We start from the raw sequence: 18,100 nt of genomic DNA, 5'->3' as shown, positions 1-18,100 counted from the left end.
ATATACCTAGGCTGCTTACCCCAAAGAAACGGAGGTAGCCGAGCCAATTTCCTCAGGCACACTCACACAATTATTCATATCTTAGCCCCAAGGGGAGAAGGGACAGATCCTAACCACACCACACTGCACGAGGGTCAACTGCACAGTGCAATCGGCAACAACCACAGCAAAGCCCAACAGCAGAGCTTGTTTACCCCTGCCACATCATAATGGACTCATCCCCTTACCTGCACCTGACCTGATCAAAAGCTGATCAGACCTAATGTGGGAGAATATCTCTTCAGGGGCGCGTCACCATTTATTCATTCACAATTTCTCTCCAATCATTCCTATCACGCGCAGCCACTCTTCCTTGCTCAACTGACATCCCTCTCGCATCTAACACTCTCTTCACATTGTCCATCCATCCCATTCATGGTCTTCCTCTCAGCCTTACACCTCTCATGTCCTATCCAGTTATCTTTTTCACCAATTGCTCTTCATCCATTCTCTCCATATGCCCAAACCATCGCAACACTCTCTGCTCAACTCGATCAGCCATCTCCCTCATAACTCCAGTTCTCCTTCTCACTCCACCATTTCTCACTCGATCCATAAGCGTTACTCCACACATACTCCTCAGACATCTCATCTCCATTATGTTCAAACTTTTCCTCTCTGCTACACCCATATTCCATGTTGCCGCCCCATATAACACAGCTGGTACCACTACACCCTCATACAGCCTTCTCTTTACATCCATTCTAAGCAAATGACATCTAAACATTTTTTCATTCCTCTGAGCACCTTTCCTACTTCATTCATCCTAAACTTCACTTCTACATCTATTCTTCCAACCACAACAAAATATGACCCTCAATCATTAAAACACTCTACCTCCTCACACAACTTACGATTCAAAACTATATTCATCCTCCTACCATCTACCAACCTCATACAGTTCATCTCTTTATTTTTATTCTCATTTACTATCAAGTTCCTCCTTTCACACACCCTTCCAAACTCCTGTACCAACTGTCTCAATTTCTCCTCTGAATCAGCCACCAATGCAATATCATCCACAAACAGCAGCTGATTCAGATTTCACTCTCTATTACTTAAAATAATAGGCTCACAAACTTTTCATGGGCTTGAATGATGTATGAGTGATGTCTGGCCCATTCCACTGGTTACAGTGATATTATCCCATTTTTGTATTTTCTCTTTCACTATCTCTGGCTCTTACATCACCCAATCTTTAGCTGGGAAATGTAGCACGGCAATGAAAATCTACAGCATAATGAAAATAGTCCATGTAATACTGAAATGGAAATGTTAAGAAGTCTTAAAATATGCTTTAATAAAATATCAAACATATACTAGTCCACTCACTAAACTGATTGTAGTCAATGCACTCATTCTGGGGGATGTTGATACACTGGAACCACGCCAGTGTGTAGAAGAGGGTCACAATGATGAGTGCAGCAAACATCAGCAGCCATGCCAGTGACAGCAAGTATGTGATGCCCATAAACTGAAAAGAAATCATGCACAAAGTAAGTTGTGGTATTATAAAAGCCTGACAAATATAAATGGCTTCCAGTTACTTACAGACTGAAGAAAGTTTAACATACAAGATAACAACATACAGTACTTTAAATACTTTAATTTTGGGAATGAAACTGCTATGAACACACAAAAGTGCATATCATCAATGGAAATATTATTGAACTTAACACATAAGCTAAGATTATCTCTGTTATAAGCGAGTTACTGTCAAGGCATTATGAAGACCAAGAAAAACTTACAATTGCACAGGAGATTCTGCCTCCTACTCGGCCACGCCAGGTACGGTAAACTTTGTTCCTGGTGTCTCCTGTTGAAAGGCAGCCAACGAACAGTATCATCAAACCCAGGCCACCCATTCCAGCACCCACCACCATAAATGTCAATTGTACTGGCTCAACCCTGCAGGAGAACACTAACCTGTGAGGCTCTGCAGCACAATTCCCTAAACTATAAAGAGACACTATGATGCAGGGAATAAATAAGCAATATCAGGATCAAAAGTTCACCAACCGTTTTGAGTCAGCTGTGGCAATGAAAGGCAATACATGATATATGTTTGTGATAACAATATGAAGCATAAAACAAAGAGTAAGAGAAGAAGAGATACTATCTGACATTTTGTGAAGAATGAAAAATATGTAAGACAGGACATGGTGCTAGCAGGAGATTGTTAGTGAACTTTGTTCGTGATAGTACAGTACATGGATATACATGTATATGAACTTTTTTCACTCAGCTGAAACCAGCCAGTAGCTACCAGTTAATATAATAAATATTAAATTGTATACAGCAGTTTTTGAGGAAAAATGTTTTAATAACTAATGCTTCAGAATATTAAACAACAATCTGAGCTTCTGAACTTTTCCAGAATGAAATGAGCAACAATGCAACTGAACAGCAATATAATATCCTACAACTATGCAGGACCACAATGCAGATAGTTCATGATTCTTCTGGTAACCATGCTGCATCATTTCATATCACAAACTTTAAAGCACAGCACTGCCAATCAGAGGCATGGGACAGTATGTCACCTGACCTATATGGGGGAATGGGCAAGCTTAAATCACCGAGTCAAAAGATGTCTTTTTCAGTTTATTCCTGGCATCTCCTGCAATTTTATTAAGCTTAGAATGAAGTTTTTGAACTGGAGGGGTTATAAACAACCTTACTAACCCCTTCAATATGTAAGGTCTATCCTAAGCTGAATAAAACTGTTGGATAACAGCAAGAGTAAACTAAATGGGACACCACCCACTTTCAGTGGGTTATGAAATGAGTTGCAGGGATAGTGGGAGATCAAGAATAATGTTTATAACAAAGGAATCTCAGAGGATAAAGGAAAAAGATGTGAATTTCATACAGGAAGAGGTAACAAAATGAAGGATATTAGTACAGATTCACAGAGCAAATGACAATCAGTTTGACATCCAAGAGACATGCTGTTAAATGATGTGCTCCTGTTGTTGATGCTGTTTAGGCAATTCCAGCAACTCATCTCACCTACAGCAAGAGTATCAGAATATACGTTATTAGTAAATTTAGGGGGTGGCAACATCATTCAATCCATGCACTGTGTTTGATAGGTTGCCATATTCTCACCAGCACTGGAGATTTTATAGTCTCTCTTCCTTTAGCGATATATTTTCCATCTCACACCTTCCTTTCTATTCTATGCTCTGTATATATGCTTACTGTCAACACAGTCTGACTAAGTAAAATACAAGAGGTTCATTAACCCTTTAAATCTGATTACATATTTTTTTTTTTTTTACCTTGTTCTTGCAATCTCTGGCCTATTTCATTCAGTTAAGGAAAGACTTTTCAAAGCAGAGCTAGACACAGCCTTCATTAACTCATTCAACATTTGAAATTCTTTCAAGCTGAGTAAAATGGAGGTAGCCAGAACAAGATACAAAATATGTCGCTGGATTGAGCTGGTTAAGGTGCACTGTGCAAAATCAATCGCTGAAGAAGAGATGTTCATAATCTCCATAGCCAAGAAGAAGTACAACCTAGGGTGCTATGACTTCAGTGTCTGCCTAACAGACTAGTTTCTGAACTGCTGACCTACAGAAAGAATGTGTGTTAATCCTACAACTGTACACATTTAGCTGGCACATGAATAATCAGACTGTACACAATCTTCTCTTTATGTTATAAAAACTTATCAGCATTAACCCCTTCAGTCCAAGGATGTTTTTTTTTTTTATATGCTACCTCCAGACAATTTTACTCAGCCTAAGAGAGATCTATTGTAGTCCAGAGGGCAATCAACACCATATCTGACCTATCCAATTCAAAAGGTCTCTCGCAAGCTGCATAAAATACTCTTGAGGTATTTAGAATAAAATAACATACATAATCAGACTGAAGGGGATAAAAACACTGCATTACTATATTTAACAAAAATCAAGGTGAAATGTTAAGAAATTACCTTGGTGCATACAATCAGTGAACACAAATGCTCCTATAAAATATATACTGTTCTCCAGGAAAGGCAAACTCACCTAAGGAATGGCTATACCTAAATGCCTGTACTAACTGGAGGGATAAAATAAAAACAAATTTAATTTGTACTGATAACATCTGGACAATCACTAACAGTAGGAGGACTGCTGGACCTCAGAAATGGGCTATCATGCCTATGCGAAGAGATGCACACACAGGAAAAACAGGAGTAAATTCTTGTCACATTCTGTTGAATAATCAGTCATGTGACCATACAATATGGCATGTGTTACTGCCTAAAGCAGCCCAACCCCAAAATTTTTAGCATGCATAAAGGACTACCAATACAGTACCTACACTAATACAATCAAAGAAAACCTAAACCAGTACAGTGTTAAAAACTGAACAGTGAACCAATGATCTGAATAAATGTCCCATCTAAATTTGTGAACTCTCCCAGTGAACTATAACAAACTACAGTGCTTGCATCAGCCACCTGTGACATGTTGTTACACTAACAAACTACATGTCACCCTAATAAATAACACTATTGCTAATACATAACTACTGAAGTTGTTTTAGTCAAAGTTTTTTCATACACTGGATAAATGTTCAAGAGTAGGTTTAGTAACACTCAACAGCCAGGGAGGTATCATACAGAGCCAGCAATGTAAGAAATATATAGGGATAATACAAATATATTGTACTGCATACCATGTGTTTGCTGTAGTAAAGAATATTCAAATATTATATCAAATATTCTACTGATAACCACCAGGAAATATTTTGCAGCATCACAGCAATGATTACCAATATACCTACAAAATACCAACAAAGGTGCACTATTTTAATTGATATTTTAAATATTTTAATAAATGAATTTACCATAAACATACAAAGATGCATCTCTCACAAGTGTTTCCTGATAGTTATTAGTCTGGTAGCACATGACACAGATTGCTGTGTTGTAGCGTGTTGACTGCCTATGGTGTGTGAGAGGGGATGCAGAACAGGCAGCAGGTCACTACAGCTGAGGTCACACATTGTTACCTGTATTCTCGGTCCCTGCTCAGGTGGCGGCCACATACCAACAGGAGTAAAGAAAAAATATATCTGGCTTAAGTGGAGCTCAGAGTATATACTAAGTATACTCTGTTTCAACATTTAGTAATTAATTTTTCAAATAAAAGATTATAGACACACAACATATGCTGATTAAACATCAAAACATATGGAATTCAAATATATAACAAACACAGTTTGGTGATATGTCTTTAACAGAATTTAATACTGATATAATACACCAGTTACTCCCTGTGTTTAAAAATGGTAACTTCCTTTATAATTTTCAATAAAAGCCTTATGTATCATACTGTACTTAAATTTCAGTACTGTAGTACAATAGACCCTCGCTTTAACAAACCTCAAAAGGCCAAAGATTGGATTTAATAGACACTCTGAAGGGCCCCAGACAAACCGTTGAATATACTGTACCAGATAACATCCGTTAAATGGGGCACATCATGTGATCCTTCCAGATGGCTCTGGTCCCACCGGACACTTTTTCGGCTTTAACATACACAGTACAGTCTCCATACAACACGACATAAGTCATGCTGAACCTTGTGCTATACAGTATCAAGTTCATGCTAAAATGTGGCATATAGGTACAGAAATACCCTGCTATATGATCAACCGCTATACGATACCCTGCCATTGCGATATAAAAAAAAATTAACACCCCTCCCCGTCTATCAATGGCCAGTCCCCTGTTATCCGATGGGCATTTTTTCCGAGTTTCTTTTTTAACTGATTTTGATGAAATTTTAGACTTAAATTTTGTGTTTAGGTTGATTTATAAATTATTTTTAGACTTAGATTAATGTGTTTTAGTCACTGGTGGGGTGAACATTGTCATTTTGGGGTACAGTATACTACTGTAAGTTTGATTTTCTCCAGCCTTATTTTTGATGATTTTCAGGCATTATTTTTGGATTTAGATGAATTATAAACTACTTTCAGGATTAGGTAAACCTGTTTTAAAGCTATTTGGGGGTTTAGGTGAACTAGAAACTTGTTTTTGGACTCATTTGGGTGGGTTTTGGACTTAGTTGGGGGGGGGGGTATCCCAAGGCTCTCCAATGCATCGCTATACTTTCTATGTTATAACGTCCTTGATTAACGATACCCAGCCTCAATGATGGGTTTTCCCAAATGCACCCCATCATTATGATGAGGATGGCCTGTATTTATATGTAAAATAGGGGGCTAGGTTCTGAGAGCCCCATACTTTTCTTGAAAAAATATATATAAAGATAGGTTATTACAAATACAGTATGTCTGTCTTAAGACACCTGAGGCAGTTTGTTTACATAAGATATTGCCAACTAAACTAAACAGGAAGTTTTGCTCCCCAATACCCCGCATAACTTCAACCACCTAGGATTGCCACTAAGACTAACCTTGAAAGCCTCTAATACCACGGAGGCAAAAAATTCTAACCTAATCAACATGTGAAAAACTTCCACCCAGCAAACACGCATATTTCACCAAGGATTACTTTCAGGGCAATTATTCATTAAAAAAAAAAATCAGTGTTAAACTATTTTTGAAAGTATCACTAGTCATCAGCAATTAAGGAAAAAATATACAGTACTAAAATTGTTAGCATGGCGTGACTTCATAGACAAACACAAATACAGTAATCCTGAATAATAAACAAGTCAGCCAAGCAGTAGCCAAGCAGTATAATTTGTATGATAGCGTAATTGACATGAAATGAACTCGCATAATTATCTATCCTCTTATGCCAACACACTGGCTCTTCCCATACCGAAAAGAGCCAAGTTTTCTTATCCCAAGGCTGTCAGCTCATTAAAAAAAGTCACAAAATTCTTTTCACACTCACTGTACTAAACATGAAAACATGAATTTTAGTACTCCCTCATCATTAATATCTTTAGTTTTTCATCATTCTCCAACAAAGAGCCTTTTTTTTTTTTTTTTTTTTTTTTTTTTTTTTTTAAGGTGTTCAACTCTGGGCATAGGCTTCACAGCCTGCTTTCATGGCCCAGTAGTCCTCCTACATACCATACCCCTCCCTGCATGTCACCACTTCAGCACTAACACCCACCATCCATATTGAATACATGCTAGGGCTGTCTCATTCAGATCTGGTGTATTGGTATCAGCGGGGGTATTTTTACATGTCGGCGGGTCTTCTGGTAGATCAGTAAAGTCTGATTTCATGAAATTCAAATCCTTAAACTGTTCCCTGCCCCAAAGGGGATATGAACCGAGGTCCAGTAGGTCTGCAGGCCACCTCTCTACCGATTAAGCCACCGTCTCCCCCAAACACAACCGACTCATTTTATTCAATGGTTCGAATGTTACTCTCGTTCGCATTAAGCTCCCGCATCACATGCCACTTCATCCAATAATTTTACTTTTTCCAAGAAATAAATGCTTTTCCTGTGCTCTTAGCACATTCAGGGTGCCTAGGCATTGTAACCAAGTCTGGATCCATGCACTCAGAGTTCTGGGATGAAATGAGGAGCAGGGAAAAAAAAAGTGCCTCTAGAGACAATGACAGTCAACACAACAATGAGGTTGAGACAGGCAGGTATCGGACATGGGTAACATGGGTTGGCTTGGGTCAAGGAACCCTAACAGCGATCAAAAGCACAACATACGAGTTGTAAATAAATGCAACCATCTGGAAATCCAATACCTAAACACACGCAATTTGTTTCTCCCATGCAATAAGTGATATCACTGCATTACTGAAAAATAAAGGGAGAAATTAAAAGCTCATGTTGTTGTAAGATCGTTGTTTTCCTTTGTCTTAAATCACAACTCTACTTTTCTATCCATTGCATGGGACGCATTACTCAACCCCCTTGGATTGCCTCGCATGCAGAGAGTGACTCAAAATGTAGTTACCAATGTTACTGGCAGTTTTTCCCACCCACTTCTGCTAGATTCGAGAGTGCACGCAGGAAGTGCTGGTGATAATTCTGGTGGGCCTGGGCAAGACTGGAGTCTGTGGACACACTGTGCCACACATGTTCAGCCTCGGTCTTGCTACATCTTTCATTGCATCAACAACACCACATATATATTTCACATCTCTCGAGTGTGCCAAATGTTTTCCCATGGTGAATGTGAAAAATGGCTTCCTATAATGGATCTCCAAGCACTTCCTCTTCTGAAAAAGCAAAGAAAAAGATTATGCCCAACGCAAATAAGATGGAAGTGATTGAGGCCACATGAAGGGCATGAGCAGGGGCAACTTCTTGCACAAGTGTGGCTTTAACAGGCTGACCCTTCACAACATTGTGAAGGCTAATGACAAAGCAAAGGAGGTAATGAAGAACATGGAAGGTGGGAGGAAGGGAAAGGATGCATTCAGGATCTGGAAGCTGCCCAACAAAAACTTGACAACATGGTGTATAAGTGGTACATGCAGAAGTGAGCTGAGGGCATCCCTGAGCATGGCCTGGACTTCAAACATGCAGCACAAAGGTTTGCTACCCGCCATGGAATTGAAGATTTCAATTGTAGTGATGGCTGGTTGTGGGGGTTCAGGATGCACCATTACACTGTTAAAAAAACCATAACTGGGGAGATGCTTAATGCTGATGTTGGTGCTGTGGAGCCATACATCCAGCATCTTTGTAAGGTGATGGAAGAGGAAGGCTTGCTTGAATTTCAAATCTACAATGTGGTTGAAAGTGGGCTCTTCTGGCATGCTCTTTCTCAAAATATACAGGCTTCAAAAGACACTAGCAGCACTCCAGCACAGAAAACAATGTAGGAGCGCCTCTCCATTCTGCCCTGTGCCAATGGTGATGGATCTCATCACCTAGAGACAAACATAATAGGCAAGAGTAAGCAACCTAGGTCACTCAAGGACATCACGACCAAGCTTCCTGTGGAGTACCATGTTAACTAGTCTGCCCGGTTTACCAAGGATATCGTTCATGACTGGTTCCACTACAGCTTCAACCCTTCCGTGAGGCAGCACCAAAAAAGGTATGGCATCAATCCTGATAACATGAAGGCAGTATTGCTGTTGGACAATGCACCAGCCCATCATTCCTTGGGCAAACTCTGCAGCAAGGATGGATGAATCAAGGCCTTGTTCTGCCAGCCAACACAACTGCCCTTATCCAGCCCATGGACCAGGGAATTATAGAGTGTGCCAAGAAGCACTGCAGAAACCTCTACCTGCAACAGTGATTCACTGTGACTAAGGATGAGATGGACCAATCTGACTATGAGGACACCAGAGGTTTAAAAAAAAAAAGCACAAATTCAAGAAAAGCATCATCAAGGATGCCATCTTCAATTAAGCACAGGCATGGAAGAAGGTGCCACATGCCATGCTCAAGAATAGGTGGTGCAGACTCCTCAGACATCCCAGGACTCCAGCACCATAGCACGATTTTGAGGGGTTTGCATCACTGAGGACTGAAGAAAAGTTGGCAGCCGTAGGGCAGGGGAACCCTGCTGAGGAGGAGCTGCAAGACTGGCTGGATAAGGATGCTGGTGTGCCCAGCTACCATCACCAGACAGAAGAGGAGATTGTTACTGAACTACAAGACAAGACATTGGAAAAGAGGAAGAGGAAGAAGAAGAAGAAGAAGAAGAGGGAGGAGGAGGAGGAGGAGGAGGAGGAACCTGGACTGTCTGTAGCTGCTGGCAATTATGCTGCAGACACAATCCTGACCATTGTGGACAAAATTGGAGGATCTCTGGCTCAAAATTATGATGTCATGCAGCTCACCACGTGGAAGTTAATGCAGCTGCAGAAGCCAAGGTAGATCCAGGCTAAGATCCCCCAATTTTTCAAGCCTGCGTCCTCTTCTGCTACCAAGAGGACAGAGACATCTACAGTGTCTGTAACATCAACAACCTCAGCCAGCCTCCACATTGCCTCAGGATCCAGCAGTAGTGTTTCCAGGACCTAAACTCCCTGCACCTCAGGACTTACTACACTAGATGTGACACCAGAGCCACAAGAAACCACTGCTGACTGTGAGGATGCTTGACAGTCAACTCAGTGTACAGCATGCAAGAAGAGTGGCAATGTGAGCAGTGTACATCCACTTATACAGGTACAGTTTCCTACTTTTTTTTTTTTTTTTTTAATCCAACCTGGCCTGAAATTGCCTTCTTCCCATCATGACTGCTGAATTGTGATAAGAGACAACAGTGCAGTAATACTCTACTAGTCACAAAAAAAAAAAAAAAAATTATGACATGAAACTGAAACTATGGGCCAAGTAATGGGTATAGTTTTCATTTTTTGTACCAGAATTTGTTCCTTTACTCATTTATTTTCCAATATAGTGGAATTTCCTAAATCGCAGCTTTATGAGACTAAGCAGACACCGCGATCTGAGAATTCTGTGAGTCAGAAATAACTAATCTTATGGGGAAAATTATTTATGAGTCTGTCCTCTCAGAAAAGTTGCCCCCCCTTACCCCTAAACCTACATCAAACTGGTCACCAATGAACACAAACAACCTGGAAGTAACGCATATTTAAAGGGAATGAAAAATACTGCAAGATTCTTACCTGACTCTGACTAACGACACTGCTTGAATGGACAAGGGAGAGGGGAGGGGTTCCGAGGATTGAGGAGGACTATGGCATCTCAGCATGAGGTGAGTGTGATGCCACTTCAAGATGTCGCCTCTTCGCCACTTTCTCCTCATCCACCTCCCTCAGGAACCCCTCAAAGTCCAGTGTGGAGACAACAGAAGCGGTGTCGTCATCACCCTCAGCTACCTCCGTTTCGTCATGAGAATCGTCGATTTGTTGAGATTCTTTACCAAACAGGCACGAACTTTCCATATTTTCTATTGAAATGAATCATTCACAGTTTACTTGTTAATATTCCTTGATTACCACAGCTATTGGGTATTTCTACAAACTTACCTCTGACAGCTATAAATGAGGATTTAGAATGTGCGATACACTGACATATCTAGTAGGAACGGTGGTTAGTAAACAACGAGGCCAGATGGAGAAACTGTCGGTAAACACTGCCTCTGGTGACCTGCCTGCTTCCTTAAATACCCCAAAATAGGTATACAATATTTTGTTTTTTTCCACTCACTTCTTTCAGTCATAATTCAACAGATAACTATCTGCACTGCATATGTACCAAAATTACTTGAGATAATGAATTTGTTATAATATTGATGAAATTGTCATGCCCGCTTGGTAAAGAATTACCTCACTGAACACATAATGGTGGGCGGTTTTGGCTTTCTTCTCACTGCCATCAATCCTCCTTATTACAACACACTTTTGAGTTTAAGTTAACGTTGGCTTCGTTTTCCCCTATTTTGAAGAGGTTGTGGGCTTAGGAGGGTTATGATCAGCCCTGATAACACTGGGCAGGTGGAGGAAGCACGGAAAAAAAAAAAAAAAATCGTAAAAAACCACACTAGAACCACATGCTGACAACAATGAGGAGACAATGCACAGAGCCAGGTGGCGGGAGCCAAGATATCAAGCGCTTGCATCCTTCATGCTCGGCATGGGAGGGAAGCGCTGTGACTGGCATACAGTAAGTGCTATGCTTGAATATGATTAGTTTTGCAATTACCATGCTTGACTGCAATTGGTTTATGCCCAGCTAGATGTGTGGGCTTGAGGTAATGGTGGTGCGTATTTTGGTGCGTACTATACGAGGCATCGGAAAACCGTCACTTTTTAGGCTGCATTCGCGAATTTCATGTAATTTCCACAAGTTACTCATATTGCAAACTGTTGCATGATGCTGCCGCATATTATGAATCCGCTGTTTAGGATTGCGAGATTTAGAAGACCCCACTGTATGTGTTTGAAATCCCACTTCAGGGGGAGACCATCGAATATTAAGGAGTATCGACTTTACTGGATCAGGCTTCCCCCCATTTAGTCAGTCATAGCGAGGGTCTATTTGTATGGATAAATATCTGAAGGAGTGATGCACTACATCAAATTAAGTACACCAAAGGACTAGTTAATGCTAGCATTTTCTGTACAAATTCAAATCGGTGAATTGCTCAGCATAACCCAGAGTAAGAAAAAATAATGCTGCTCATTTACAGCAATATGTTGAGTGTCTACTGTACCATACATACAACTGGCATGCTCTATGTGAGACAGTCATGTATTGGAACAAGTGCAGTATAAAGTCCTCTGACCATAATTTTGGAGACTGCAATTTAAGCTCAAATAGTTGGTTAATTATTTGTTAGGGCACATCACACATAAAGTTTAAAACTCAAGTAGTTTGGTTTACTTATCTGCTGGGGCACATCATATAGGAAGTCCTCATTATAAGTGCAGCGCAGTATAACAGTACAGTACTTGTATGTTAAAATAATACATTCATCATTCATTATCTAATCCAGTGTTGCCCCACGAGGAGCGTAGGAGCCTGGGGCTAAGCAAGTTGGTCCTGAAGCATATTTATGAAACTTTTCATACAACTGGTATTGTAAGTTTGGATGTACTGGTCAATCAGTCTTAGAGGATGCAACAGAACTTTAACAGGTAAGTTTGATATCATCTACTGTGGACTTAATGACAAAAAAAACATAAAAAGATTACATTTAATGAGGAATTGCCACATCAATGTCATCCAGCTATTTGACTGGGTATGAGCAAAAGGTTATGGAGATCCACAAAACAAATTATAGTATACTGGAATATTCATATACTGTACTGCATCTATAACAATAAGCCTCATTACTGGCATCAGTTTAAAATCCGGTACAAATATTTGGATAGAAATCAATACTTATACAGTATTTCAATGCCCTACTGAAATCCATAATAAAATATCAGATCAGAGAACTTTTACTACATGTAATCATAATACAAGTACAAAATCTACTGACTACTTTGCTTTGAAGTTTAAATCAGAAGTCATAATATGTACAGTACTACAACACTATCACTGTACTGCTGCAGAAAAACATTAATAATATACAATCTACCACTGAAAACATAAAATCAGGTACAATATAATACACTGCAATTGTATGTGATACATATGTTGCGTACTCACATAACACTGTAAAGATGAATCATTATACAATCAAATTAAGATGCTTTGCTTCATACAATGCCAGAACCATTATGAAAATCTGATGGATGGATGTATAACACAGAGGAACATGGAGAGTGCAAAATTAATACTGCAGGTTCACATGGATAACCTACAAGCAGAACAGTTCCAGACTAAATATCAGTTTCTACATTCTTTGGCTTTGTTTTTCCCTGTTTGTTCTGCTGCTTTCTTGGACTGGAAGTAAACTGCAACCATCACGCCATCTCTGTGATAAGGCTGGCTTCCCAGTAGCAGCTTATATATGATGCACTGCTTGAAAGTTTCATTACCTTAACTTTTATCTACCTTTTGGATTACTATAACAAGGTATGTACACTATTAATATACACCATTAACACACACCAGAACACAAGAGAATTTGCATAGCAAAGAACAAATGCCAGTAATACCCTAAATGGATACAAAACACTAGAGCAATTACTATGACGCTTCATTGTGCAAACTTTTCATCCCTTCATGCCATAAACACTACAGTAATCATTCTGTATAGTGCAACACTCATTTCATATCACTCATAATGGCTCCAACTTGTGTGCCTGTGTTGTTCTTGGTCACCTAAGGGTGGCTCTCCACACTGCTCAATCTCCGGCAGTCTCCCTATTCAGGCCCTTATCCCTTGAGTCACACTATGACCTTGTCCCCAGTCATTTTCAGTCTGCCTCTTGCAACCCCATCCCTTACATCCACACTTCCCACTTTCTTCACCCAACTCTCATCTTCCATCCTCTCCACATGCCCAAACCATCTGAATCCACCCCTTCTCATCACAAGACCATTACATTTCAGTCCCATCTTTCCTCACAACTCTTCAATCATAGTCCTAGCCCCTCCAGGCCTTGCATTCAAGGGTGCGCTGAACATCCATCCAATCACAGTCATTTCCACACGTGTGAGCCTATGAATATCCTCTTCCTTTACTGCTCAGGCCTAATTATTGTTCAGCATTACTCTCAACACATGCCACATACAAAGATGTCTTAGCACAGATGGGTAGTCCTCTCAGCACTTATGGGTAAAAAAAAAAAAAAAAAAAAAAAAAAAAAAAAAAAACTTTGGTGTTGCCTTGGTCTCAATGATACCGAAGAATGTAGATATGACAGTATCTCTATTTTTTAATCCAATAACCTAGTACAGTATATACTGTACAGTATTTTGATTTTAGCATCACCATATAGTTTTTTTTTTTATCTCGGTATTCACAAAGGTCATGATACATTCTGCACTTCGAGAGATACTGTGAGTGCTTTCCACTACTGTACTTCTTAAAATGTTTTTTTTTTTTTTTTTTTTAGGACAGTAAGAAATATTTGAAAGTAGGAGCATATCTCAACCTAAACATTTATTGCCTTAGACAGGTTCCTTATACTGTAATAAGAAAATAGTGATGTTAATAATCACTGCAAGATTTATGGATATCATAATGAGTAAGTTTAAGATAAGCAGAAATGGAAATGGTGAGGATGAAGAAATATTACCAGTACCCGTCTCAGCCTCATGGAGAGGCAGATGAATTATTAGGCCTAACAGGTTAGATCTGCACTAACAAGTTAGATCTAATGTGTCACTATCACTGCCAAAGAAAATAACACAGTACCCAAACCACTATATTCTCTACTGACTGCACAGTGTTTCCTCCCATGCTTATTGTTTTATTACTTCATTAAATTACTATATTCTGCAATTACTGCACAGTTTTATCTTTCATGCCTATAATTTTACAATTTTTATTCAGATCATATATAACTCTATGAAATTATCCATATTTGTCCTACAATGTAATTACCCTACAAAATATACTCATCCACATTCTATTATAGTTCTATAATTTAAAAAAAATATATACTTTTCCAATTTTGTATTTAAAGTTTGTAATTAGCAAAAGATATCTCTCACTTGTGACAATACTATTAAGCACAGTTTATTACTTTATTTGTGTTAGGTAATTTTTATGAGCATATGCCAAAAATAAAATCTTGTACTGTTTTTACATAATCAATACATAATATATCTTGCATACCCTGAAAGGGGTTGATTGGGATTTTCCTCAATAAACCTTCAAAACCACAGAAAACTCAGGGTAGGCTTTATTGACTCTGGGGGTTAGATATAGCCTTCATTAACCCCTTTCACTAAAAGATATCATCCCAAAGCCAAGTAAAATTGTCTGGTATTAATAAGAGATTACACATCCTTGGAATGAAAGTGTTAATATACTGTACAGTAAGCACTGAACTAGCTCTATTCAACACTCACTACAGAAGTGAACAGAAAGCAGTATATAACCTGTAATTTTGCTCCAATACTGTACAGTATATGGCACTCTAAATTCTTCTTCCCTTCCCATTCCTCAGTTTCCATCCAAAGCTTGGAATCTTCTCAGTTACCTGTATATCCTGAGGTTTTCTATTCCTTCTTTTCAAAAGTAGCACTTATTCATTAAAGTACTTGCTCTGTTCAACACCCTCTTCTCTGCTCCCTCTGCCTTTTATCTCTCTCTAGTTTCCTTTCTTAATTTTCAGTCTCTACTACACAGTTTATTTCTATCACTTCCATAACCATATTCTACTTTCCCCTGACAGACATCTTACTGAACTCCATACCCCTCTATTATTCTCTCAAGCTGTCTATATCTTCTTGCGGCACTTCTAGCTTCAAGTTCATGTCTGCTTGCCTCTCATACCTCAAGGCCCCATCTGCTCCTCTTTCTTCCTGCCTACCCCTTCTCTCCCTCTTCTATCCTATATGTCTCCCCTTAAACCTCCCATTGTCTCTTCAGCTCACTCTTCACTTACTCTCTCCACCTCCAGTTCCCCTCCTCACCTGTCATATTTCCTTCCCTCCATTTACCCTATTCTCTCCTCTCCCTCTTAATCCTCTCCTGCTCACCTTCCACCTTAAGCTGTACATTTCCCTCTCTTCAGCTTACTCTTTCCTCTTCTCTAACTCATTTACTGTTCACCTTCACACTGTCTGTCCAAAGAACCCTATGTATTTTATTTTCCTCAGCTTATTTTCTCTTCCCCCTCCTCCTCACTCTGCCACATCATCCTTTACATTTCCTCCCCTCCCCTCCCCTCCCCTCCTGCTCACCTCCCCCCCACTCACCATTTGATGTGTAGTTTAAAGACATCTTCGAAGAGTCTAAGCGTAAGCGTGGTGCCCCTGTACATGGTGCCACAGAAGACTCCAACGCCAACACAGCACATCACTGTAGCAATTAAAGTGGCATACGGCACCCGCGTCATGCAGTCACGGCACTTGCGACCTGCCAGGGAATGACAGATTAATGCTAGGTAAAACGTAAGCCAATGCAGAAATGTGGTATATAGTGAAGTCTTCCCTTTAAACTGCCTATTTTCTTTCTTTTTTTTTTACAGTTCTTTTGTATTACCTGACCTCAATAAAGACAGAAAAATTGCTGCTAGTAAAAGTCTCATTGTTACTTAAGAAGACAATTTGCCTGTTTCTCACAATTTACAGTTGCAGTTGCTGGTAAACAGTTGTGATACCTTAGAAAACCATCCTTTGAATGAGGACTGTATATACTGGCATAAGACATGAAGAAATTTCAAGATGACAGCAAAACACTATGACTAGAATGAGCAACTCTGGAAGCACAACTCTACAGGCTTAGTATTTTAGATGAAGATATACAGGTATTCCAAGTATATTACTTTCTTAAGTTCATCAGTTTTATCCTCAGTCTGAATACATGAATGGGTCCAGAAATGTTATCTCACTATCTTATACATTAACTTAAACTTAGGTGTAATGCATACAGTACTAATAACAACATTCACATTACACATGATCCAATGTCAGTCAAAGATATGATAATGATAATATTTTTAAAACCTTTTCTAAAATGCACTAGTTAGCAGACAACATTAAGCTCTTGCACCAATATCATTATACTTTATGCCTACATGGAAAAGTATATCTGCCAGGAAAACTCTAGTACAATAATGGCCTATGGAAAAAGTAGCCAAACAGGCTGGCTGCATAACTGATCTGTCTCAGGGCACAAACACCTGCTTTTAATTTACTAACTATGCACTGTTCCTAAAAATACATGCCAGCAACCAAACATACCACAAAGATTTTGACCCAATAAACATATCAGGAATTTCTATTTCCTGTAAGATATTGAAAACTTTCAATGCTCTGCACAATGCACAAAAAAAAAATAATAATAATAATAATAATGTCCATTATCGTGTTGACCTAATAAACTCTTGTAACTACCTTACCTACATTTAGAGTAACGGCAGGAATACACGGATGCTGAGAAAATTGGAAAATAGCTAATCTCCAAATACTGTATACCAGGACTGAAGATCACTATTCTATGCTGAATCTCTGTCACATGAGCTTAACAAGACAACATGTCACTACATATTCAATTAAGCAGCAGCCTCTTTACTTCCCTGATAATGAAGGCAACAAGCAGAAGCCTCTCAGTAGAGCATATATGGTGCTGCAGCAACTAACATCTACAATACAGTACATGTAGGCCTGGCCTAGTGTGGCCAATAATTGCATAATGCTTCATGAATAGTAGAAAACTGACAGCAACAGGAGAATCTGCACCGCAAAACTATTCTGGGCTAAAAACTAGTGTTCTTTTGCAGTAGTTACATAAGTCTGGACTACAGCACATAAAAAGAAAAAATCTTACTGGTGTCACATGAACTACGACTGTGTATCCACAAAATACCCCAAACACAAGGTACCCTACAATATAAGCCATCATGGATATTTGGGCACATATTGTGATACTAAACAGGTGATCTCCTGATATACAGAGGGGCAATCTCATTTCTGTATATACACAAAATTGTCCCTTTGTTTATCACGGGAAACAACCCATTTGGCATTATATGCTCAAAGGCCTGAGATGTGGTAAAGGGTTCAATGTGCATTGGGTACTTTTCACATGCACAAACTTGGTGGCTGTGGCCCTG

At 39.3% G+C, this 18,100-nt stretch overlaps 1 protein-coding gene across 1 annotated transcript in view; it reads right to left on the bottom strand.

The window, feature by feature from the left end:
- The window catches only part of M6 (neuronal membrane glycoprotein M6), a 203,517-nt gene that overhangs the window by 20,012 nt on the left and 165,405 nt on the right, over positions 1 to 18,100 (bottom strand). The window contains exons 2-5 of the mRNA XM_080271730.1: positions 16,242 to 16,401; positions 5,050 to 5,064; positions 1,788 to 1,947; positions 1,372 to 1,513 (exon numbers count right to left, since the gene is read on the bottom strand). Coding sequence (XP_080127856.1) covers positions 1,372 to 1,513; positions 1,788 to 1,947; positions 5,050 to 5,064; positions 16,242 to 16,401 — 477 coding nt within the window. The remainder of the gene's footprint in view (positions 1 to 1,371; positions 1,514 to 1,787; positions 1,948 to 5,049; positions 5,065 to 16,241; positions 16,402 to 18,100) is intronic.

This window comes from Coenobita brevimanus, chromosome 47, assembly GCF_032717465.1.
Source record: "Coenobita brevimanus isolate Jiangsu-jjx chromosome 47, ASM3271746v2, whole genome shotgun sequence".
NCBI lineage: Eukaryota > Metazoa > Arthropoda > Malacostraca > Decapoda > Coenobitidae > Coenobita > Coenobita brevimanus.
Note: the sequence above shows the minus strand (reverse complement) of the source record. Positions and strands in the feature narration are given on the sequence as shown.